General features: G+C 47.8%; 2 protein-coding genes across 6 annotated transcripts in view; one reads left to right on the forward strand and one right to left on the reverse strand.

Annotated features, from left to right (window-relative positions):
• The window catches only part of LOC132538748 (serine/arginine repetitive matrix protein 2-like), a 48,434-nt gene extending 46,591 nt beyond the window's left edge, over window positions 1-1,843 (reverse strand). The window contains exon 1 of the mRNA XM_060191917.1: window positions 1,809-1,843. Coding sequence (XP_060047900.1) covers window positions 1,809-1,843 — 35 coding nt within the window. The remainder of the gene's footprint in view (window positions 1-1,808) is intronic.
• NIPBL (NIPBL cohesin loading factor) overlaps window positions 1-25,467 on the forward strand; it is a 201,431-nt gene that overhangs the window by 45,690 nt on the left and 130,274 nt on the right. The gene's annotated exons all lie outside the window — the stretch shown is intronic.

A 25,467-nucleotide genomic window follows, 5' to 3' on the forward strand; every position in this document is an offset into this window, starting at 1 on the left:
GCCCAGAAATGGATTCATGTTGTAATTGTTTTCCTGGGAAGAAAAATGTTGCTGGTTACCACAATAACTTACCACTCTGTTAGATATTCTCCAAGGTATTTATTTTATCTTTTCCGTTCAGTTCTGAGATTGCTTCCTTTACTACCCTTTGCTCTGACTCTTCATTTGTGTAGAGAATGCCACAGATTTATGTCCATTGATGTATATGACTGAGTTCATTGATAGTTGCTAGTGATTTTTTGGTGGCGTCTTTTCGGGTTTTAGGTCATCTGCAGTGATTGCTGAAGTTCTCTTTTTCCAGTTTGGATTTGGCAAGACTCCCAGGACTGTATTTCCCAGTAGTGGTGAGAGCGGGCATCTTTGCCTGGGTTCAGATTCTAAGGGGAAACTGAGCTTTTCACCACGGGGTCTGATTTAGCTGGTGACTGGCACGTGGCCTTATTGTGTGTGTTCCTTTTGTGTTTATTAAGGGCCCTTGTCACAAGTGAGATTTTAATATTACCAAATACTTTCCCAGCTTCTGTTGACATAATCATGTGGTTTTGATCTTTGTTTTTCTGGTGTTATACTCTAATTGATTTGCATTAGCCCTACATCCTTAGTAGGACTCCCGCTTGTCTTGATGGGTTATTCTTTTTAGGCACTCTTTAACTTGCCTTGCCAACAATTTTTTTGAGAATTTTTTGCATCAGTATTTTTTTTTAATTTAATTTTATTAGTGATTTAATATTGATTTACAAAATTACAAGATAGCAGGGATACATACAACTTTGCACTGTTCCCACCACCAGAGTTCTGAATCCCCACTCTCTCCATTGGAAGCTACACAGTTCTCTTGAGGTTGTAGATACGGGTTAGCTATTAGTTCTACAGCTATCTGTCTAGATTTGTGTAGGTTTGCCCTCCCCCAACCCCTTTCCCTGTGGCTCCATCTCATCTTCTCTTCCTTTCCAAGTCACATACACCTCTATTAATACACAGTATCCAAACGTCCTTGCCTGTTTTCTCTTCTCTTTCTGGGAGCGTCAGTGCTCATTAAGCACATCCACCTAAGCTATGTCTTGTTCTTCTGTCCTTTCCTACTTTGGAGGTCAGAGGGAGCATTAATTTTATAGACTATGTTTGGGGATGTTCTCTTCGCTTCCCTCTTTTGGAAGAATTTGTATTGGATGGGAGTTCTTACATAAAAGTATTATAAAATTCATTAGAGAGGGTCCGGTGGTAGCACAGCGGGTTAAGCGCACGTGGCGGGAAGCACGGGACACGGAAGGATCCTGGTTCAGAAGGTCCCCGGCTCCCCACCCGCAGGGGAGTCGCTTCCCAGGCAGTGAAGCAGGTCTGCAGGGGTCTGTCTTTCTCTCCCCCTCTGTCTTCCCCTCCTCTCTCCATTTCTCTCTGTCCTAGCCAACAGCGACAGCAATAACAACCACTACAGAAGCAGTGTATTCAACCGAGCCCCAGGGATAACCCTGAAGTGGGGGGGAGGGAGAAGACCGACCATCTGGACTTAGACCTAGACTTTTTTCCTTGGGAGGACCTTTTTTTTTTCTTTTTTGTTGCATGTGTTACACTTATTTTTTATTTCATTTATAAAAAGGAAAAGGAAACACTGACAAAACCATAGGATAAGAGGGGCACAACTCCACACAATTTCCACCACTAGATCTCCGTATCCCCTCCCCTCCCCTGACAGCTTTCCTATTCTCTATCCCTCTGGGAGTGTGGACCCAGCCAGGGTCATTGTGGGGTGCAGAAGGTGGGAGGTCTGCTTCCATTGCTGCACTGATGGTTTGCCATGGGCTGCTCACCTGGCTGCTTCCTGGTGCATCTTGGGAGGTGGCATGGTATGATTCAGAGGATGTTCATTTTCATCTGGCGGTCTGATCTGATTGCATAAAGAAGCTCCTTAGTGTTTCTACGTCTGTCTTGTTAGTATCCTCTCACTTCTGAGTGTATTTCAGACTACTAGAATGATTAACAAACAAAAACAAGGGGGCCGGATGGTAATGCAAGTTAAGCGCACATGGCACAAAGCACAAGGACCTTCTCAAGGACCTGGTTCGAGCCCCCGACTCCCCACCTGCAGGGGGGTCGCTTCACAAGTGCTGAAGCAGGTCTGCAGGTGTCTTATCTCTCTCTCCTCCTCTGTCTTCCCCTCCTCTCTCCATTTCTCGCTATCCTATCCAACAACAACAATAACAAGGGCAACAAAAATGGGAAAAATAGCCTCCAGGAGCAGTGGATTTGTAGTGTAGGCACCGAGCCTCAACGATAACCCTGGAGGCAAAAAAAAAAAAAAAAGGTGCAGGTGGTGGTACACCTGCTTGAGTGCACGGTACAATGCACAAGAATCGGGTTCAAGCCCCCGGTCCCCACCTGCAGGGGGGAAGCTTATGAGTGGTGAAGCAGATCTGCAGGTATCTCTGTCTCTCTCCCTCCTCATCACCCTCTTCCCTCTCTGACTGCTTCTTTCTATCCAATAAATAGTAAAGATAATTTAAAATTTTTTAAAAGTAAGATATATTATTTTTAAAAAATCTCATAAGTTTTATTCCAGAAAGTCCTGAATTGGACTTTCCTATTTTATTTTATGAAGTTGAGCAAGTAACCACCTCTCCGAAGTTCACAATTTTTGATTTACTTATATATTACCTCATCTACCAATTGGTCATTTGATCTATTTTTGCAGTTTTCCCTAGTGAACTAATAGTAGTTTACATGCTTACAAAATTATAGGGGGCCAGGCGGTGATGCACCTGGTTGAGTACACACATTACAGAGCACAAGGACCCAGGTTCAAGCTCCCAGCCCCTACATGTAGGGGAGAAGCTTTGCAAGTGAAGCAGGGCTGCAGGTCTCTCCTCTCTTCTGCCTCTCCCTCCCTACCTCTCCCTACCCCCTCAATTTCTCTTGTCTCTAGCCTAAATGAACAAAATTTAAAAGATAATAAAATTATAGAACTATGGTTTCATACCACAGCCATCACTGTAGTGTGCATGATACGTCATGAACCTTTAAACTGGTGGAGTGCACTTTGAGTGCAGAACAGAAGGACCCAGGTTTAAGCCCCCAGTCCCCACCAGCAGGGGGAGGGAGCTTCACTACTGGTGAGGCAGTACTGCAGGTGTGTCCCCCCCCATACTAGCCCTCCTTCCCAGTCCCCACCAGCAGGGGGAGGGAGCTTCACTACTGGTGAGGCAGTACTGCAGGTGTGTCCCCCCCCATACTAGCCCTCCTTCCCAGTCCCCACCAGCAGGGGGAGGGAGCTTCACTACTGGTGAGGCAGTACTGCAGGTGTGTCCCCCCTCCCATACTAGCCCTCCTTCCCAGTCCCCACCAGCAGGGGGAGGGAGCTTCACTACTGGTGAGGCAGTACTGCAGGTGTGTCCCCCCCCATACTAGCCCTCCTTCCCAGTCCCCACCAGCAGGGGGAGGGAGCTTCACTACTGGTGAGGCAGTACTGCAGGTGTGTCCCCCCTCCCATACTAGCCCTCCTTCCCAGTCCCCACCAGCAGGGGGAGCTTCACTACTGGTGAGGCAGTACTGCAGGTGTGTCCCCATACTAGCCCTCCTTCCCAGTCCCCACCAGCAGGGGGAGGGAGCTTCACTACTGGTGAGGCAGTACTGCAGGTGTGTCCCCCCTCCCATACTAGCCCTCCTTCCCAGTCCCCACCAGCAGGGGGAGGGAGCTTCACTACTGGTGAGGCAGTACTGCAGGTGTGTCCCCCCCCATACTAGCCCTCCTTCCCAGTCCCCACCAGCAGGGGGAGGGAGCTTCACTACTGGTGAGGCAGTACTGCAGGTGTGTCCCCCCCCATACTAGCCCTCCTTCCCAGTCCCCACCAGCAGGGGGAGGGAGCTTCACTACTGGTGAGGCAGTACTGCAGGTGTGTCCCCCCTCCCATACTAGCCCTCCTTCCCAGTCCCCACCAGCAGGGGGAGGGAGCTTCACTACTGGTGAGGCAGTACTGCAGGTGTGTCCCCCCCCATACTAGCCCTCCTTCCCAGTCCCCACCAGCAGGGGGAGGGAGCTTCACTACTGGTGAGGCAGTACTGCAGGTGTGTCCCCCCCCCCATACTAGCCCTCCTTCCCAGTCCCCACCAGCAGGAGGAGCTTCACTACTGGTGAGGCAGTACTGCAGGTGTGTCCCCCCCCCCATACTAGCCCTCCTTCCCAGTCCCCACCAGCAGGGGGAGGGAGCTTCACTACTGGTGAGGCAGTACTGCAGGTGTGTCCCCCCCCCCATACTAGCCCTCCTTCCCAGTCCCCACCAGCAGGGGGAGGGAGCTTCACTACTGGTGAGGCAGTACTGCAGGTGTGTCCCCCCCCCCATACTAGCCCTCCTTCCCAGTCCCCACCAGCAGGGGGAGGGAGCTTCACTACTGGTGAGGCAGTACTGCAGGTGTGTCCCCCCCCCATACTAGCCCTCCTTCCCAGTCCCCACCAGCAGGAGGAGCTTCACTACTGGTGAGGCAGTACTGCAGGTGTGTCCCCCCCCCCATACTAGCCCTCCTTCCCAGTCCCCACCAGCAGGGGGAGGGAGCTTCACTACTGGTGAGGCAGTACTGCAGGTGTGTCCCCCCCCCCATACTAGCCCTCCTTCCCAGTCCCCACCAGTAGAGGGAGGGAGCTTCACTACTGGTGAGGCAGTACTGCAGGTGTGTCCCCCCCCCATACTAGCCCTCCTTCCCAGTCCCCACCAGCAGGGGGAGGGAGCTTCACTACTGGTGAGGCAGTACTGCAGGTGTGTCCCCCCCCCCCATACTAGCCCTCCTTCCCAGTCCCCACCAGCAGGGGGAGGGAGCTTCACTACTGGTGAGGCAGTACTGCAGGTGTGTCCCCCCTCCCATACTAGCCCTCCTTCCCAGTCCCCACCAGCAGGGGGAGCTTCACTACTGGTGAGGCAGTACTGCAGGTGTGTCCCCCCCCCCATACTAGCCCTCCTTCCCAGTCCCCACCAGCAGGGGGAGGGAGCTTCACTACTGGTGAGGCAGTACTGCAGGTGTGTCCCCCCCCCATACTAGCCCTCCTTCCCAGTCCCCACCAGCAGGGGGAGGGAGCTTCACTACTGGTGAGGCAGTACTGCAGGTGTGTCCCCCCCCCCCATACTAGCCCTCCTTCCCAGTCCCCACCAGCAGGGGGAGGGAGCTTCACTACTGGTGAGGCAGTACTGCAGGTGTGTCCCCCCCCCCATACTAGCCCTCCTTCCCAGTCCCCACCAGCAGGGGGAGGGAGCTTCACTACTGGTGAGGCAGTACTGCAGGTGTGTCCCCCCCCCCATACTAGCCCTCCTTCCCAGTCCCCACCAGCAGGGGGAGGGAGCTTCACTACTGGTGAGGCAGTACTGCAGGTGTGTCCCCCCCCCCATACTAGCCCTCCTTCCCAGTCCCCACCAGCAGGAGGAGCTTCACTACTGGTGAGGCAGTACTGCAGGTGTGTGTCCCCCCCCCCATACTAGCCCTCCTTCCCAGTCCCCACCAGCAGGGGGAGGGAGCTTCACTACTGGTGAGGCAGTACTGCAGGTGTGTCCCCCCCCCCCATACTAGCCCTCCTTCCCAGTCCCCACCAGCAGGAGGAGCTTCACTACTGGTGAGGCAGTACTGCAGGTGTGTCCCCCCCCCCCATACTAGCCCTCCTTCCCAGTCCCCACCAGCAGGAGGAGCTTCACTACTGGTGAGGCAGTACTGCAGGTGTGTCCCCCCCCCCCATACTAGCCCTCCTTCCCAGTCCCCACCAGCAGGGGGAGGGAGCTTCACTACTGGTGAGGCAGTACTGCAGGTGTGTCCCCCCCATACTAGCCCTCCTTCCCAGTCCCCACCAGTAGAGGGAGGGAGCTTCACTACTGGTGAGGCAGTACTGCAGGTGTGTTCCCCCCCCCCCATTCTAGCCCTCCTTCCCAGTCCCCACCAGCAGGGGGAGGGAGCTTCACTACTGGTGAGGCAGTACTGCAGGTGTGTCCCCCCCCCCCCATTCTAGCCCTCCTTCCCAGTCCCCACCAGCAGGAGGAGCTTCACTACTGGTGAGGCAGTACTGCAGGTGTGTCCCCCCCCCCCATACTAGCCCTCCTTCCCAGTCCCCACCAGCAGGAGGAGCTTCACTACTGGTGAGGCAGTACTGCAGGTGTGTCCCCCCCCCCCCCATACTAGCCCTCCTTCCCAGTCCCCACCAGCAGGGGGAGGGAGCTTCACTACTGGTGAGGCAGTACTGCAGGTGTGTCCCCCCCCCCCCCATACTAGCCCTCCTTCCCAGTCCCCACCAGCAGGGGGAGGGAGCTTCACTACTGGTGAGGCAGTACTGCAGGTGTGTCCCCCCCCATACTAGCCCTCCTTCCCAGTCCCCACCAGCAGGAGGAGCTTCACTACTGGTGAGGCAGTACTGCAGGTGTGTCCCCCCCCCATACTAGCCCTCCTTCCCAGTCCCCACCAGCAGGGGGAGGGAGCTTCACTACTGGTGAGGCAGTACTGCAGGTGTGTCCCCCCCCCATACTAGCCCTCCTTCCCAGTCCCCACCAGCAGGAGGAGCTTCACTACTGGTGAGGCAGTACTGCAGGTGTGTCCCCCCCCCCATACTAGCCCTCCTTCCCAGTCCCCACCAGCAGGGGGAGGGAGCTTCACTACTGGTGAGGCAGTACTGCAGGTGTGTCCCCCCCCATACTAGCCCTCCTTCCCAGTCCCCACCAGCAGGAGGAGCTTCACTACTGGTGAGGCAGTACTGCAGGTGTGTCCCCCCCCCATACTAGCCCTCCTTCCCAGTCCCCACCAGCAGGGGGAGGGAATTTCACTACTGGTGAGGCAGTACTGCAGGTGTGTCCCCCCCCATACTAGCCCTCCTTCCCAGTCCCCACCAGCAGGAGGAGCTTCACTACTGGTGAGGCAGTACTGCAGGTGTGTCCCCCCCCCCCCATACTAGCCCTCCTTCCCAGTCCCCACCAGCAGGGGGAGGGAGCTTCACTACTGGTGAGGCAGTACTGCAGGTGTGTCCCCCCCATACTAGCCCTCCTTCCCAGTCCCCACCAGTAGAGGGAGGGAGCTTCACTACTGGTGAGGCAGTACTGCAGGTGTGTTCCCCCCCCCCCATTCTAGCCCTCCTTCCCAGTCCCCACCAGCAGGGGGAGGGAGCTTCACTACTGGTGAGGCAGTACTGCAGGTGTGTCCCCCCTCCCATACTAGCCCTCCTTCCCAGTCCCCACCAGCAGGGGGAGGGAGCTTCACTACTGGTGAGGCAGTACTGCAGGTGTGTCCCCCCCCATACTAGCCCTCCTTCCCAGTCCCCACCAGCAGGAGGAGCTTCACTACTGGTGAGGCAGTACTGCAGGTGTGTCCCCCCCCCCCATACTAGCCCTCCTTCCCAGTCCCCACCAGCAGGGGGAGGGAGCTTCACTACTGGTGAGGCAGTACTGCAGGTGTGTCCCCCCCATACTAGCCCTCCTTCCCAGTCCCCACCAGTAGAGGGAGGGAGCTTCACTACTGGTGAGGCAGTACTGCAGGTGTGTTCCCCCCACCCCCCATTCTAGCCCTCCTTCCCAGTCCCCACCAGCAGGGGGAGGGAGCTTCACTACTGGTGAGGCAGTACTGCAGGTGTGTCCCCCCTCCCATACTAGCCCTCCTTCCCAGTCCCCACCAGCAGGGGGAGGGAGCTTCACTACTGGTGAGGCAGTACTGCAGGTGTGTCCCCCCCATACTAGCCCTCCTTCCCAGTCCCCACCAGTAGAGGGAGGGAGCTTCACTACTGGTGAGGCAGTACTGCAGGTGTGTTCCCCCCCCCCCCATTCTAGCCCTCCTTCCCAGTCCCCACCAGCAGGGGGAGGGAGCTTCACTACTGGTGAGGCAGTACTGCAGGTGTGTCCCCCCCCCCCCATTCTAGCCCTCCTTCCCAGTCCCCACCAGCAGGAGGAGCTTCACTACTGGTGAGGCAGTACTGCAGGTGTGTCCCCCCCCCCCATACTAGCCCTCCTTCCCAGTCCCCACCAGCAGGAGGAGCTTCACTACTGGTGAGGCAGTACTGCAGGTGTGTCCCCCCCCCCCCATACTAGCCCTCCTTCCCAGTCCCCACCAGCAGGGGGAGGGAGCTTCACTACTGGTGAGGCAGTACTGCAGGTGTGTCCCCCCCCCCCATACTAGCCCTCCTTCCCAGTCCCCACCAGCAGGGGGAGGGAGCTTCACTACTGGTGAGGCAGTACTGCAGGTGTGTCCCCCCCCATACTAGCCCTCCTTCCCAGTCCCCACCAGCAGGAGGAGCTTCACTACTGGTGAGGCAGTACTGCAGGTGTGTCCCCCCCCCATACTAGCCCTCCTTCCCAGTCCCCACCAGCAGGGGGAGGGAGCTTCACTACTGGTGAGGCAGTACTGCAGGTGTGTCCCCCCCCCATACTAGCCCTCCTTCCCAGTCCCCACCAGCAGGAGGAGCTTCACTACTGGTGAGGCAGTACTGCAGGTGTGTCCCCCCCCCATACTAGCCCTCCTTCCCAGTCCCCACCAGCAGGGGAGGGAGCTTCACTACTGGTGAGGCAGTACTGCAGGTGTGTCCCCCCCCATACTAGCCCTCCTTCCCAGTCCCCACCAGCAGGAGGAGCTTCACTACTGGTGAGGCAGTACTGCAGGTGTGTCCCCCCCCCATACTAGCCCTCCTTCCCAGTCCCCACCAGCAGGGGGAGGGAATTTCACTACTGGTGAGGCAGTACTGCAGGTGTGTCCCCCCCCATACTAGCCCTCCTTCCCAGTCCCCACCAGCAGGAGGAGCTTCACTACTGGTGAGGCAGTACTGCAGGTGTGTCCCCCCCCCCCATACTAGCCCTCCTTCCCAGTCCCCACCAGCAGGGGGAGGGAGCTTCACTACTGGTGAGGCAGTACTGCAGGTGTGTCCCCCCCATACTAGCCCTCCTTCCCAGTCCCCACCAGTAGAGGGAGGGAGCTTCACTACTGGTGAGGCAGTACTGCAGGTGTGTTCCCCCCCCCCCCATTCTAGCCCTCCTTCCCAGTCCCCACCAGCAGGGGGAGGGAGCTTCACTACTGGTGAGGCAGTACTGCAGGTGTGTCCCCCCTCCCATACTAGCCCTCCTTCCCAGTCCCCACCAGCAGGGGGAGGGAGCTTCACTACTGGTGAGGCAGTACTGCAGGTGTGTCCCCCCCCATACTAGCCCTCCTTCCCAGTCCCCACCAGCAGGAGGAGCTTCACTACTGGTGAGGCAGTACTGCAGGTGTGTCCCCCCCCCCCATACTAGCCCTCCTTCCCAGTCCCCACCAGCAGGGGGAGGGAGCTTCACTACTGGTGAGGCAGTACTGCAGGTGTGTCCCCCCCATACTAGCCCTCCTTCCCAGTCCCCACCAGTAGAGGGAGGGAGCTTCACTACTGGTGAGGCAGTACTGCAGGTGTGTTCCCCCCCCCCCCATTCTAGCCCTCCTTCCCAGTCCCCACCAGCAGGGGGAGGGAGCTTCACTACTGGTGAGGCAGTACTGCAGGTGTGTCCCCCCTCCCATACTAGCCCTCCTTCCCAGTCCCCACCAGCAGGGGGAGGGAGCTTCACTACTGGTGAGGCAGTACTGCAGGTGTGTCCCCCCCATACTAGCCCTCCTTCCCAGTCCCCACCAGTAGAGGGAGGGAGCTTCACTACTGGTGAGGCAGTACTGCAGGTGTGTTCCCCCCCCCCCCCATTCTAGCCCTCCTTCCCAGTCCCCACCAGCAGGGGGAGGGAGCTTCACTACTGGTGAGGCAGTACTGCAGGTGTGTCCCCCCTCCCATACTAGCCCTCCTTCCCAGTCCCCACCAGCAGGGGGAGGGAGCTTCACTACTGGTGAGGCAGTACTGCAGGTGTGTCCCCCCCATACTAGCCCTCCTTCCCAGTCCCCACCAGTAGAGGGAGGGAGCTTCACTACTGGTGAGGCAGTACTGCAGGTGTGTCCCCCCCATACTAGCCCTCCTTCCCAGTCCCCACCAGTAGAGGGAGGGAGCTTCACTACTGGTGAGGCAGTACTGCAGGTGTGTCCCCCCCCCCATACTAGCCCTCCTTCCTTGTCAGTGTCTCTCTGTCCTATCAAATTTAAAAAATAAGTGAGTATCTCTTCACCTTTCCTTGCCAGCAGTTAGGGGAATGTTTAAGGCACCGCTGGGTTTGCAGCTTTCCTTTTCATCATTTGCTACGATGCTTAGTTCTTTCTGGTAACATCTTTGTGGACAGAACTAAAGAAAACACATTTTAGAATTTTGGTTTTGGGGGTGGGTGCTGGGGAGATGCATAATGGTTTGCAAAAAGACTTTCATACTTGAGATGCCGAAGTTCTCAGATTCAATCCCTGGCACCACCAGAATAATAACATAACCAGAGTTGGTGTTCTGGTAAAAAAAAAAAAAAAAAAAAAAAAAAGATTTGTTTGAACCAACCAGTTACTGGCTTCTGCAGGCCAGTAATGCTGTCTCTGCAAATGGATTTTCCCCTTTTATGTATCAGTTGAGGACATTATCTCTGTTGCTGTCTGAGCTGTGCATTAGGACAATCTTTGCTTTTTAAAATAATTTTTATTAAAGTCCACTTATTGGTGTCCAGGAGATAGCTTGCTTGCCTGAGGCCTCACACGGTATAGGTTCAGTCCCTGATGCCTCATGCCATAGTGCTCTGGTGTGTCTCTCTCCCTGTGTCTGCCCCCCCCTTAGTAATCAAGCATAAAAAATTAAAGACATTCATTCAGGCTTTGTGCAGGAATTGTGCACTTCATTATTTTTTTTACCCAGAGCACTGCTCAGCTTTGGCGTACGGTGGGGGGATTGAACCTGGGACTTTGCAGCCTCAGGCATGAGAGTCTCCTTGCATAACCATCATGCTATCTACCCTGCCCACTTCCTCACTTTTGTATTTTCTCTTTTTTCTGTGACTGGAAACGGGAACATTTGGCTATATTAGGTTACCATTTAGGGTTTGTTGTTGCTGTTTTGGGTTTTTGTTGTTGTTTTGTTGTTGTTCTTGGGGTTTCACCTCTCAGGCCAGCTTTAACAGCTAGAAAGTTAAAGACAGAGACCAAAGGAAACCACAGCACCAAAGCTTCCTTCCTTGGGGTCAGGGCAGGGCTCAAATCTGGGTGTGGGCATGAAGAGCAAGTTCAAATACCATCTTGCTGGCCCTGCAGTTCAGCTGTTCTAGAAAATCTCACATGCAAGAGAAACGCTTTCTGCAGACACAGAAGGTACTTGGGCCTGTATTGGAGGCCAGCTGAGGGAAGTATGTTGGTGAGACTCAGCCCACACCGCAGGTGTGGGAGTGGAGACAGAGTAAGACTGCAGGCATTGCTAGTTTCTAGTCTTGAAGTTTGTTGGCTAAGTCGTGACCTTGGGTGTTTTATTTTTTTGAATATTACTACTCCTCAGCCCTGCTTTATGGTGGTGCAGGGAATTGAACCTGGGACTTTTGGAGCCTCAGGCAGGAGTTTCTTTGCTTAACCATTATGCTGTCTACCCCGCCATTGTTTCCCATTCTATAAAATGACAGTGCAGGTGGTTAAGAATTGTGTTTGCATGGACTGACAGGTGGCTCCTCCTGGGGGAAGCTTGAGCAGTGAAGTGGTGTCAGAGTCCCTCCTTACCTCTGTCTTCGCCCCATCCAGAGGAAAGGAGGAAATTCCCACTAGAAGCTGTGGGGATAGCGCAGACATTGAACCCCGGGAATCTCTGGTGGCAAAAAAAAAAAAGTTACAAGTAACTTTCTGCATTACACTAATTTTCCTATAGATGGCATTGTTATAATTTATCTGCTAATGATTTTGCTTTGCACAGAGATCTATAATTTTTTTTATCTTTATGGTTTTGTAAATCTTTTCAACATGATTGCTTAGTGACTAATAAGAACAATATTTAGACAATATTGAGCCGCATTAATAGAACTGCTAACCTTGGATGCCAGCTGTTTTCTCCTAGATTAATACTCAGCCTCTTATTTGGGTGTTTGTTTGCTTGCCAGAACAGCACTGCTCCGCTCTGGGTTATAGTGCTACCTGGCCTGAAAGTCTTTGCATATCATCATGCTAGCTCCCATCCTAGGAGCCAAATTTTTAATCCTGTGTTGTTCCAACTCCAGTAAGCACATATATTATTGGATTTAAATGGAGTTATTTTCTGTAAGTTAGTAATAATATATTAAATTATTATTTTTATTCTTTGAAATTTCATATTGTTTAACATCTTCTTAACATCTTGTTTTCCCCCCTTTTCTTTTACCAAAGCACTGTTCCACTCTAGTTTGGGGTGGGCGTGGGGGTTGAATCTGGAACTTTGGAACCATCATGCTGCCTGCCCTCATTTAACTTCTTTTTAAAAGAAGTTTAGTGTTTGTAGTGGTCTGCAGACTCATTAGGGTTTATTTTCTTGTGTGTAGCTTTATTCACAGCGTCTGTCGCTTCTTATGTTTTTGCTAAACGAATGATACCTAAATTGCAGTATTGCCCTGAGAATTAGTTGGCGGTGTCAAGGTGCTAGTACTGGGATAGCATAGACATTAACTAGCTGCCCTGGTTGTCAGTGCAGATTTTCATCTCCCCAAGTTCCTTTCCTAGCCCCACCCCAGATGTTCTCACTTGTTTCAGCGTGTGTGTGAGGCTTACTTCCTTGTTTGCTTACAGTGTATCGGCACCTATTACCCGAACTGCCCCTGCGGCTCCAGACAGACTATGACCCACATAGTCAAGGACTGCCACCTCTCCAGATTCAAAGGAGGTCTCGAAACTTTACAGCAGGCTCAACCTGACTCTGTTGACTGGCTACGGAATACGGAAGAAGGGCAAACGCTAGAAGAAGAACTGTAACTCTAGATACCGCATAGCCTCAATAATTGCACTTTTAAAGGAAAATAATTTGAAAGCTATCAGGTGGTTATTTTGTCTACTTAACAGATACTCCCTAAGTATAGATGTGCTAACATGGGTCTGGCAAGCGTCTTGAAGATAACTCTCTATCTGGTAAACTGCCGAGTACCTAGCAGGCAGAAGGTGATGCTGGGCACTTCGAGGTTGGTGCTGAATCTTAGGCAGTTTTCTGATTGTCGTGCCACATGCAAGACAGTTAATAATGCTTACGTATTTTCTCTTCCTTTGATTCTCATAGGCATGATTTGACATGAAAATAACTGAATTGGGCATTGCCCCCATTTCATACTTGGTGAAACCTTCAGAGTGGCTAAGTCATAGTGTTTGGGGGGGATGCATTGGATCAACCTTCTTGTGGTGCATCCCGTGAGTACCCATTCATTGGGGAAACTGATGATCCTTCCTAGCCAACTGAATCCACATGGATCCCAGTCACTTTCAAAGCCAGCAACAAGCAGCCCCTGACAGCTTTCAACCTGACGCTGTTGACTGGCTACGGAAGAAGGGCAAACGCTAGAAGAAGTGTTTGGGGGGACCCTTCATAGTGGCTAAGTCGTAGTGTTTGGGGGGGCCCTTCATAGTGGCTAAGTCGTAGTGTTTGGGGGGGCCCTTCATAGTGGCTAAGTCGTAGTGTTTGGGGGAACCCTTCATAGTGGCTAAGTCGTAGTGTTTGGGGGGGCCCTTCATAGTGGCTAAGTCGTAGTGTTTGGGGGGGCCCTTCATAGTGGCTAAGTCGTAGTGTTTGGGGGGGCCCTTCATAGTGGCTAAGTCGTAGTGTTTGGGGGGGCCCTTCATAGTGGCTAAGTCGTAGTGTTTGGGGGGGCCCTTCATAGTGGCTAAGTCGTAGTGTTTGGGGGGGCCCTTCATAGTGGCTAAGTCGTAGTGTTTGGGGGGACCCTTCATAGTGGCTAAGTCATAGTGTTTGTTTGGGGGGACCCTTCATAGTGGCTAAGTCATAGTGTTTGTTTGGGGGGACCCTTCAGAGTGGCTAAGTCATAGTGTTTGTTTGGGGGGACCCTTCAGAGTGGCTAAGTCATAGTGTTTGTTTGGGGGGACCCTTCAGAGTGGCTAAGTCATAGTGTTTGTTTGGGGGGACCCTTCAGAGTGGCTAAGTCATAGTGTTTGGGGGGACCCTTCAGAGTGGCTAAGTCATAGTGTTTGGGGGGACCCTTCAGAGTGGCTAAGTCATAGTGTTTGGGGGGACCCTTCAGAGTGGCTAAGTCATAGTGTTTGGGGGGACCCTTCAGAGTGGCTAAGTCATAGTGTTTGGGGGGACCCTTCAGAGTGGCTAAGTCATAGTGTTTGGGGGACCCAATGTGGCCACGGGTGTAGGTCCTCCTAAGGTCAGCCATAGTTCCGATGAAAAGAAAGACCCATCCACATGGTAACAAACAGCAGCATTTCATTTTTATGGCTGAAGAATAAGTATGGAAATACTTATACCATATTTTTTTTATTTTATTTATTTATTTATTTATTTATTTATTTATTTATTTTTATTTAAGAAAGGATTAATTAACAAAACCATAGGGTAGGAGGGGTACAACTCCACACAATTCCCACCGCCCAATCTCCATATCCCACCCCCTCCCCCGATAGCTTTCCCATTCTCTATCCCTCTGGGAGCATGGACCCAGGGTCATTTAGGGTTGCAGAAGGTAGAAGGTCTGGCTTCTGTAATTGCTTCCTCGCTGAACATGGGCGTTGACTGGTCGGTCCATACTCCCAGTCTGCCTCTCTCTTTCCCTAGTAGGATGGGTCTCTGGGGAAGCTGAGCTCCAGGACACATTGGTGGTGTCTTCAATCCAGGGAAGTCTGGCCGGCATCCTGATGACACCTGGAACCTGGTGACTGAAAAGAGAGTTAACATACAAAGCCAAACAAATTGTTGAGCAATCATGGACCCAAAGCTTGGAAAAGTGGAAAGGAAGTATTAGGGAGGTACTCACTGCTAACTCTAGTATACTTCTGCTTTCTTACTTTGGTGCCATACTCCAAACTCAGTCAATTTCTGCTTTGCGTTTCTACTTGTTTTTTTTTTTTTTTTTTACATGCATAACATTCCCCAGATTCCCATTTAGCAATACAACCCCCACTATTTCATTCATCATTTTTCATGGTATACCATATTTTTAATACATATATCAAGGGATAAGATGAAGAAATTTGTGACTTTTTAATTTACCACAGTATGTTGCAATTACATATTTTGTAAATACAAGTGAAAAAGTAAATTGGCAATGAAACAAATTTTACCGATTTATGTTTAGTGCCAGGACTTTACACAGTTCTACACAGTTCATTCCTCCCAGCAGACATTTCCCGGCGGGGGTAGACTAAAAAAGAGATTAGAGATACTGTCGCACTACTCCACTGTTCATGAGCCTGTTGTACGTGGCACTTCTAAGTCCCAGGCATAAATGAGAGCATTCCATATTTGGCCTTCACTTTTGGGCTTACCTCAGTTAACATGATGTCTTCCGGTTCCATCCATGATGATGCAAAGAAGACAACTTCATTTTTAACAGCTGCATAGTATTCCATCGACGCCCTCCTTTTCTGATCTGAATGCATGTCATATCTGAAATGCTTCTAGCGTGTTAAGCTTGTTATTTTTACACTGCAGAATTGTCTAGAACCTCAGTACAACATTCTACAAGTAGAAGTAGAAAGCTTCCACCTTTAAGTTTGATGGCTATATGCGTTTAGGTGCCTTGTTACTAAGTTGCCTTTCCTATGGGCATTTTAATTTTTATTTTTTCAGGGATTTTAAACTTTATTCAAGAAAATTGACAACATTCACATGTTAGGCCGAGGGTGTGTGTGTGGGAGACAAAGACAGAGAGGAGCTCTCTACTCACATCTTGACAGGAAGCTCGCCTAGACACAAAGCTTCGGGCATTTTTATCATGAATAGGCACTGAATTTTGCCATGCACTTTTCCTTTATCTGTTGAAATGCTCTTGTGGTTTAGCTTTTATTTCTAGTCATATATGAGAGTCCTCCACCCCCACCTATCCATCCATGGTTTCTCTTTCCACTTTCAGTTACCTCTGGTCAGCCACAGTTTGAAAATATTAGAAACAGCAAGACAGTTTGAGAGAATCTGCATTCTCTTAAGTTTTATTACAATATGTTGTTATAATTGCATCTTACTAGTTATTATTGTTAATCTCTTGATTGTGTAATTTATCTATTAAGCCTGATTATCTGCATGTTTCTGTAGGGGAAAGTTTGCCAATAACAGTGGTTTCAGGCAGTCTCAGGGAGTTGTGGTTCCAGTGACCAAGGCCGGAGGCTCTGTGGTGTTTTACACTGATTAGCCTTCAGATGGCTAAGCTACCTTGCGTTTTCACACTGGCTCCTCCCCTCCCCCGTGTCTCTGTCTCCTGCTCTCCTTTCCTCTCTAGAATGTGGCATTTCTTTATACCAGAGTGCTGCTCAGTTCTGGTTTACAGTGGTGCTGAGGATTGAACCCAGAGCCTTTAGTGCCTCAGGCATGAAAGGCTTTTGAATAACTATTATACTGTTTCCTCAGCCATAGGGTAAATCTCTTATTAATAGTATAAACTACTTTTTCTATGTTCCTGAATTTAGTTTGCTAATTTCTTAAAATGTTTCTGTATCTATGTTCATGATGGATATTGATCTGTAGTTGTCCTGTGTTTGTGTCTGGCTTTGATTATTGGGGTATTACTGACTTCATGGAATGAGCCCTTATTTTATAAGCTTCATTAGTGAAATTACCAATTCCCGGGCTATTCTCAATGTAAAAATTAGGTAGTTCAATGTCCTTATTTGCTGCAGATTTGTTTTGTTGTGTAGTTAGTCCGGTCCTGGCAATTTCTCTCTCTCTCTCTCTCTCTCTCTCTCTCTCTTCCCTTCTTTGATAGCCTTCTTTGATGGTTTACCCTTATGCATAATATTTCCTTGTCATCACTGTGATTTCTTAAAGGGTTCATTGTGACTTCCTATTTTTTCCATTCTTGATTTTGGTAACTAATACCTGCTCCGATTTTCCTGGTCGTTTTTCCTAAGGGTTTGTAAATTCACACTCTCCCTCACCCTTTTAAATTTGGTGACATTTATCCACCACCACCACCCCCATTTTGTCTTATTTTTACTCAAATCTTTACTCTTCTTTTTCCCCTTGCTTTGGAGCTAATTTGCCATTTTATTAGATTAAGCTGTGGAAGCGTAGGCTTTTGATTTGAGATGCCTCCCCATCACTTTATTAGCAGAGTTAATGGTTTGCAGTACAGTTGTTGACACCTGGGTACAGTTCCTCATCTCCCCAAGACGATGTGTCTGCAGCTGCAAAAAGGCCCCAGGGTCCGAGGCCCATCCACCTCTTCCCTTCTTTCCCTCCATGCCCAGTCCCAGTTCACCGGTGCCGTCTCTTTCCATCATTGTTTCTTAAATTCTGTCTGTGAGTGAGATCATCCCGTATTTGCCCCTCTTGCCCCCTTTTGGCTTATCTCACTTGAAATGATTCTTTCTGGTTCCATCCCAGATGAGGCAAAGGAGGCGGCTTCATCATCTCTAACAATTGAGTTGTGTTTCACCACGTACATGCCTCAACTTTGCTGCCCACTAACCTGTCGTTGTGCACCTGGGCTGCTGCAGAGTTTGGGCAGTTAGGAACTGGGCTGCTGTGTGTGTACATAGTTGTGTGTAGAAGTCTTCAGGTGGGGAGTCTCTCTCTCCCTCTTCCTCCCCCCCCATATACATATGCATATGTATACACACACACATATACACTGTGCTGCTGTGTGTGTACATAGTTGTGTGTAGAAGTCTTCAGGTGGGGAGTCTCTCTCTCCCTCTTCCTCCCCCCCATATACATATGCATACGTATACACACACATACACACATATATACACTGTGCTGCTGTGTGTGTACATAGTTGTGTGTAGAAGTCTTCAGGTGGGGAGTCTCTCTCTCTCCCTCTTCCTCCCCCCCATATACATATGCATACGTATACACACACATACACACATATACACTGTGCTGCTGTGTGTGTACATAGCTGTGTATAGAAGTCTTCAGGTGGGGAGTCTCTCCCTCTTCCTCCCCCCCATATACATATGCATACGTATACACATATACACACATATATATATACACTGGGCTACTGTGTGTGTACATGGTTGTGCATAGATGTCTTCAGGTGGGGAGGCTCTCACACACATATAGCACACATGAGATGCACATTATATGTATATGCATAATCTCGTTTATGCCCGATCATGAGGATAACACTGGCCTCATGGAGGTGTGTGTGTGTGCATTTTCCAGCATGCCCTCCTTTTAACTGTATTTCATAATTTGACGTGCTTTCCTCTTTATCCAGTTCAGAATATTTTCCTTGTGAGATTATCTTTGATTCATGAATTTTCCCAGATTTTTTTTCCTATGGGTTTTTTTGTTTGTTTTTTAGTCTAAGAAAATTGTGTCTTTATGATTGTAGGTTTGTTTACATTTGTTTATGATCCAGCTTCTGGTCAGTTCTGGGGAATGTGTGCTTAATAGAAAAGAGTATTTTTCAGTAGACTTTATTTTATGTGGAAACTCTATAAATGTAAGTTCGGTCAAATAACTGACTGGCAGTGCTATTCAAGTTTGTTTGTTTGTTTGTTTGTTTGTTTTTTATCTCAGTACATTTTTTATTCTCTTAGTTCTGTTTCTTCATGCAGTTGTCAGTTTCTGCCTTACGTATTCGGTGGCTCTGTTAGTAGTTCCGAGTGGATACTTTTGACTCTCATCATAGTGCAATAAGCCACTTCAACTTTCCTATTGTTGCTGTTTGAGTGTAAAATCCTTTCCATTCTTTCCTTTCAGCCTTTGTGTCTGTGAGTCTAAAATGTGTCTCTTGTAGAGATATGTAGTTGAGTTTTCATTTTATCCAGCGTAGTAAATCAGTCTTTGCGGAGCATGTTAATTCTTCCCATGTACTGTAATAACTGATGTGACTGGACTTATGCTTCACATCTTTTTACTACCTTTTTTTGTGCATATAAACATTTGTTTTTAGTGTATTATTTAAATTCCTCTGGTATTTTTAGCATTTAGAGGTGTTTTTTCCCCCTATAGAATATGCTACAGTGGTTATTTTATCTCTTCTACTTTTATTCTTGAATTTATTCCATTGTAGGAAACTGAAAATTAAACTAGGCTGGTCTAGAACACTAAATGTCTAAAGTATTGTTTTCTTACTCATAATTTACTGCACACTATGATTCTTTGTCACATAGCTATAGTATGGTCAGATTTGTGTTCTTTGTGAGAGTTATCCATTCTAGTGCTTAACAGACTTTATAAAGTAAACTAAATGTGGTGACAGAATCTATATTGAATTCTGTTATCATGTAAGTCTTATATTTACTTAAATTCTCAGTTCTGCTACACATACTGTAGTAATGGTATTTCTCTTCACTGCTCTTCCCCAAACTTTATAAATATGCAGTATTTTAATTTTTATCTGAAATGGGCAAGTTGGATACAAACTATTAGTTTTCTCTACCTTTAAAATTGTAATTGGTTGATCATGCCTGAATAGTATACTATTAAATTTGATAGAGTTGCATAGTGCATGTAGAACTTATTCACCCATTATTAACTGGCATCTGACCAGGCAGGAGAAATGCTTTTCATTTCTGTTTTTTGGTTTTACAGAGATGAGAATTTAGCTTAATTTCAAGAAGGAAAGGAGACTTAAATTTAGAGCTATAACATGCTGTTGTTAATTTTTGGTAAATAATGTAATTTCTACTGTGGTAGGTCAAAGGTGGGACAGAAATTTGGTGAAGTTATCAGATTCTGTTTAGTTCAACAAAAATAAAATACTAATTGAATTTCATTGTGTAATTTCATCAGCTACAAACTATATTTGGTAACTAATAAGTTAACAGTAATTAATGTGCTTTTTATTAGATTTCTTTTGTTTCCTTCTAAACTTTTCCAAAAGAAATTTAAATTACCAGTTTGTAAAAGTTCAACCTGGCTTTCCTTCTTTAAAAACGTATTCAAAGGATGAAAGGTTTAATGACTTAACCGATAGAGCTCTGTTAAAATAAGTCTTCCTTTCTGAGGCTGGCTGCTGGAGCAAACACATTATTACCTTTTGTAAGGACCCAGGTTCAAGGCCTCACTCTCCACCTGCAGAGGACACGCTTCACCAATAGTAAAGCAGCACGGCTGTTGTTCTTTTTCTCTTTCTCTTTCTCCCCCTTTGCTCTCAATTTCTCTCTGTCTCTTGTCAATAAATAAATAAAGGAGAAAAGTGGCCACGACGAGCAGTGCCATCATAGTATAGGCAGTGAGCCCCAGCGATAACCCTGTAGAAATCAGAGAAAAAAGAGAGAGACTGTTAATATGAGTTTAATATATGAAGATCAGAACTTCTAGATCCCTTGTGTTTGATCATGACTCTGCTATCACTGCAAACATGTGAACTTGCTCAGTGCCCAAATTTAAAATGCCCGTAGTATTTGATTATGGAAGGCGTTGCGTTTTTCATTAATATATTTTCTCGCTGTTTTCATTTCATTTTAACCTTTTGATCTTATCACCATCGTTGTTCTGCATATTACAAGAAGATAAGATGAAATTTTGCCCTTAAGGTGCCAGTGGAAGAAGTAGAAGTAACATGACTACTGTGACTAGATCTTGACCTGTGTGTGTGCAGTGCAGAAATTCATTCGAGGGAGAGGTTGTGAATATTAGGGGAAGATTTCAAGAAAGACATGGAACTTGATGGATGGATATGGGCAGAATTTGTGTAGACAAATTTGGAGAATGAAGAGAGGATCTGCCATAAGGGAGCTCCAGTCTCGCCTCCACAAGATAGGTGGTCCTTCTGCATCAGAGTCTCCATTCTTTATGAGGACTCAGCACTTGGACGCAGGACTCCTGAAGGGTTCTCCAGCATGATCTTGTCTTGAGGGCCTACTTACATTTACCAAATCCCCTTTCCCTAATAAGGTGGCACCCATAAGTTCACTCAGTAATAGTCTGCTGCTGTGGCCAAAACCACTCAGATAACTATATATATATGTGTGTGTGTGTGTGTGTATATATATATATATTACTGCGTGGTACATAATTAGGTTCACTTGTTGCTGTTTGATTTTATTGTTTGCTTTCTTTTATAATTATTACTTTTTTGCCACTAGGGCTATCCTGAGGTTTCTTGCCTGAATGATTACACTGTTTCTGGTGGAGTATAAATTATCTTCCATACCTAGTGGGGGGTTGAATTGTTATGTGGAAAACTGAGAAATGTTATGGGTGTACAAACAACTGTATTTTATGTCGACTGTATTCCATTAATCCCCCAATAAGGAAATTTTTTTAAAGTTTTCTTCCATACAGAAGAGCCAGGTTGGCTAGAATCTCCCTTAAACGTGCTTTGGGAAGTGGCATAATCGCTAGAGGTCCTGAGTTCTGTCCCTAGCATATGCCAAGTGGCTCTCTCTCCTTCTCCCTCTCTCTCTTAGTAGTAAATAAATCTTTTAAAATAAAAACTGTGATTCTGCTTTAACTCACAAATGGTTGACTGAACTGATCATAGTTCCAAATTTCAAAAATCACCACTACTATGAATAAATGCTTCTATGGTAAATTTCAGAATCTGAAAGCCGAAAGCTTTTTTTTTTTTAAATCCTCATTTGGTAGTGCACCTGGTTAAGTGCTCACATTACAGTGCACAAGGCCCCAGGTTTGAGCCCCCACACCCCACCTGTAGGAAGATTATTCGCAAGCGGCGGAGCAGGGCTGCAGGTGTCTCTCTTGTCTGTCTCCTATCACCCCATTCCTCTCAATTTCTGGCTCTCTCAAATAAATAAAGATAATTTTTAATCTTCATTTTTCTTATCTAAGTTGAATGATAAGTCATATTCCTGTCCTTGGTAATATAAAATGCTTGCATTCAACCATGTTTTCTGATGCATCTCTATTCTTCAAAAGTCCAGTTTTGAGAGAATATACTAATGGAAGGGCCTACTGGGTGGCATTCTGTCCACCCCCTGACTGCCTTATATGGATGGAGTCATAGCATTGGAGCTGTGTGCTTGGCTTGCTAGTTTAGTCCCTTGTAGATTTCTTGTATTGAATCGTGCACATGCATTTAATGTGACTTTTTTTTAAGGAAAGAAAAAAATAACTCAAAACATTTTTTATTTCTGTTGGTTACTTTCTAGAACTTTTTCCCATTTTATCATCCAGAATAATTATGAGGATTCGCTGGTGGAACTTCTTTCTTACTGTGTATCTTGGGAAAGCTGTACTCTGAGCAGCCCCCTCACTCACTTTTTCCTGGAGCACTGGGCATTTCGTAAACCTGCCCCAAACAGCCATCTCTCTCTTCTTCATCTGACAGTTTTTACCAAGCTTTGCAAATTCATTAAGGCGACATCTTCCTCTGAAGCTTTCCCTGTCTTCTAGCACATTCCTGGTCCGTGGAAGTAGTATTAGCGTCGTGTCGGAAACTTAGAAATGCAAGTCCTGAGTGCTGCTCCAAACCTACAGATTTCAAACTCTGGTGCTGAGGCTCATTTGTGGGCTCCACTGGTTTTTCCAGCGTGAGCATGCCTTGAAATTGCCTGGAGGGCTTGTTAGGATGCCAGGTCCTGTTCCTGAAAATCTTGGATTGGGTAGGTTTGATAGCTTGCATTTATAGTAAGTTCCAGGTTGGGTTTTGTTTGTTGGTTTTGGTTTTGTTTGTTTTGTGCTCACTGAATCTTAACCTTGGGTGACTGTAGAGTTCTTCCTACTCCTGAAGAGGCAGGAAACACCCATTTCTTTTCCCCTTGACCCGTATTTGGCCACAGGACATGCTGTGACTGTTGGAATTTGTGGTTGTGATAGGACTGAACTCTTGCAAAACATTTATAAGACTCGTTTTACCTTCCCAGGAGACACACTTATGAAGTGTGGTGGGTTCTAGGAGGCGGCTGAGAAACTTGTTTTAAGGCAGTGAGTTTTCTGTTGGACACATATCCAGGAGAAAAGTGATGATGTCATAGTTACCCAGGGCAGTTGAACTATTTTGTAAATTCCTGTCAACATTGTATAAGGGTTCCTGTTTATCATGTTCTCCTTTCAACAATTGGAATGATTAGTGCTTTTCATTTTAATGTAGGGGTATCTCATTGTGGCTAAAATTTGCATTTCCCTAAATACTAATGCAGTGAAGTACCCTTTCACATTGGAAATGGATCCATTTTCCCATTATTGCCAAAGCTTTGAGGGGAAGGTTGTTTTACGTCTGATTTGTTGCTATATCCCCAGACACAACAGAAATACTTGTCTGCTGGCATCTCTCAGTAGATGCTTGTTGATAAACAACATACGTGTAGAACCTAGTGAATATTGAACTGAGAAATTTTTGGCTTTTAGGTCTAATCTTTGATCTGTGTCTTCACTCAAAGATACCCGAGGGAGTTGGGCGGTAGCGTAGCGTAGCGGGTTAAGTGCAGGTGGCGCAAAGCACAAGGACTGGCGTAAGGATCCTGGTTTGAGCCCCCAGCTCCCCACCTGCGGGGGAGTCACTTCACAACCTGCAGGGGAGTCGCTTCACAGGTGGTGAAGCAGGTCTGCAGGTGTCTGTCTTTCTCTCCCCCTCTCTGTCTTCCCCTCCTCTCTCCACTTCTCTCTGTCGTATCCAACAACAACGACATCAACAGTAACTACAACAATAAAACAACAAGGACAACAAGAGGAAATAAATAAAAAATATTTTAAAAAAAGATGCCTGATATCAGTGAGTCGTGAACTTTATGGTGAGATTTTAGTAATTTCAACATTATTCTCCATAAGTATTGACTGTGATGTTCCTTTTTGTAATGATTTTGACAGGTTTGATATTGCTGTGCTGTGTTTCGTGCAGTGCTATTGAGAACTAGTACAGTGTGTGGCATGTGTTGTGAGGATGAGCTGAATACAGTAACAGATCACGAGATAGACCTGTTTATATACAGAAGCATGCTTTAGATGGCTGCAGAGGCAACCAGTATAAAACAGGCCTTTCAACAAACGGTACTAGAGCAATTGGAGAACCATTCTTTTTTTTTTTTAATTAATTAATTTTTTAAATTTTTTTGTAATTTTATTTTCCCTTTTGTTGCCCTTGTTGTTTACTGTTGTTGTTACTGATGTCGTTGTTGTTAGATAGGACAAAGAGAAGTGGAGAGAGGAGGGGAAGACAGAGGGGGAGAGAAAGACAGACACCTGCAGACCTGCTTCACTGCCTGTGAAGCACCTCCCCTGCAGGTGGGGAGCCGGGCGCTCGAACCAGGATCCTTATGCCGGTCCTTGTGCTTTGCGCCACCTGCACTTAACCCACTGCGCTACCACCCGAATCCCAGAACCCCATTCTTAAATGAATTTTAAGCCATACCTCACATAAATAATAGCTAATTCAAAATGGAGCATCATAGACTTAAGTGAAAACCAAAACTTTTAGAAAAAAAGTTAGGTGCTTGGTTAGAACATAGTTCTTTTTTGGAACTTAATCAATTGTTAAAAAAAAAAAAAAAACACTGTTCAGAGGGTCAGGTGGTGACACACCTGCTTGAACACACATACCACAGCGTGCAAGTACCCAGGTTCAGGTCCCCATTCCTCCTCTGTAAGGCGCACGCGCGGGGGTGGGGGGGTGTTCATGAGCAGATAAACAGTGCTACAAGCTTCTCTATTTCTGTCTCCCTGTCTTCCTCTTCCCTCTCAATTTCTCTTTGTCTCTACCCCAAATAAATAGACTATTTAAGGGGCCTGGGCGGTGGCACACCTGGTTGAGCGCACATTTTACAGTGAGGAAGGACCCGGGTTCGAGCCCCCAGTCCCCACCTGCAGAGGGAAAGCTTCGTGAGTGGTGAAGCAGGGCTGCAGGTGTCTCTCTATCTCCCCATTCCTTTCAATTTCTGACTATCTCTATCCAATAAAAATAAAGATAGTAAAAAAAAAAAACATTTAAGTGAAAAGACACAGTAAATATAATAAAAATTGCCAACCTCCATTCTAAACCTGTACTCAGTACATTTTTTTAATTTTTTGATTTTTTAAAAATCTTTATTAGATACAGACAGCTGGAAATTGAGAGGAGGTAGAAATAGAAAGGAGGAGAGGGAGGGGGTAGATAGCATAATAGATATGCAAATAGACTCTCATGTTTGAGGTTCCAAGGTCCCGGGTTCAATCCCCTGCCCCACCGTGAGCCAGAGCTGAGCAGTGCTCTGGTAAGAGAGAGAGAGGAGGAGGAGGAGGAGGAGGAGGAGAGACAAGACACCTGCAGCCCTGCTTCATCACTCACAGAGTCTTCCCCCTGTAGGTGGGGACTGAAGGCTTGAACCCGGGTCCTTGCTCACTGTAACATGTGTACTCAGCCTGGTGCACCAGCCCCCGGCCCTGCATAGCCCATTTCTAGGCACAGGTGTGGAGTAGGCAGTTGGATGTGTGAGTCTATCTGTGGGGACACGGCACAGTAGGAGGTGGGGTGTAGGGTCACCTGCATACAGGTCATAAGCCTGATTGGCTCAGCACACGCCTTATGCCACCTGCAAGGCTAACCTGGCCAAATTGTGTTTCATTTGTAGGTTGTCTCAAAGAATTGACTGTTCCTA

Source organism: Erinaceus europaeus, chromosome 5 (genome assembly GCF_950295315.1).
Source record: "Erinaceus europaeus chromosome 5, mEriEur2.1, whole genome shotgun sequence".
NCBI classification, from domain to species: Eukaryota; Metazoa; Chordata; class Mammalia; order Eulipotyphla; family Erinaceidae; genus Erinaceus; species Erinaceus europaeus.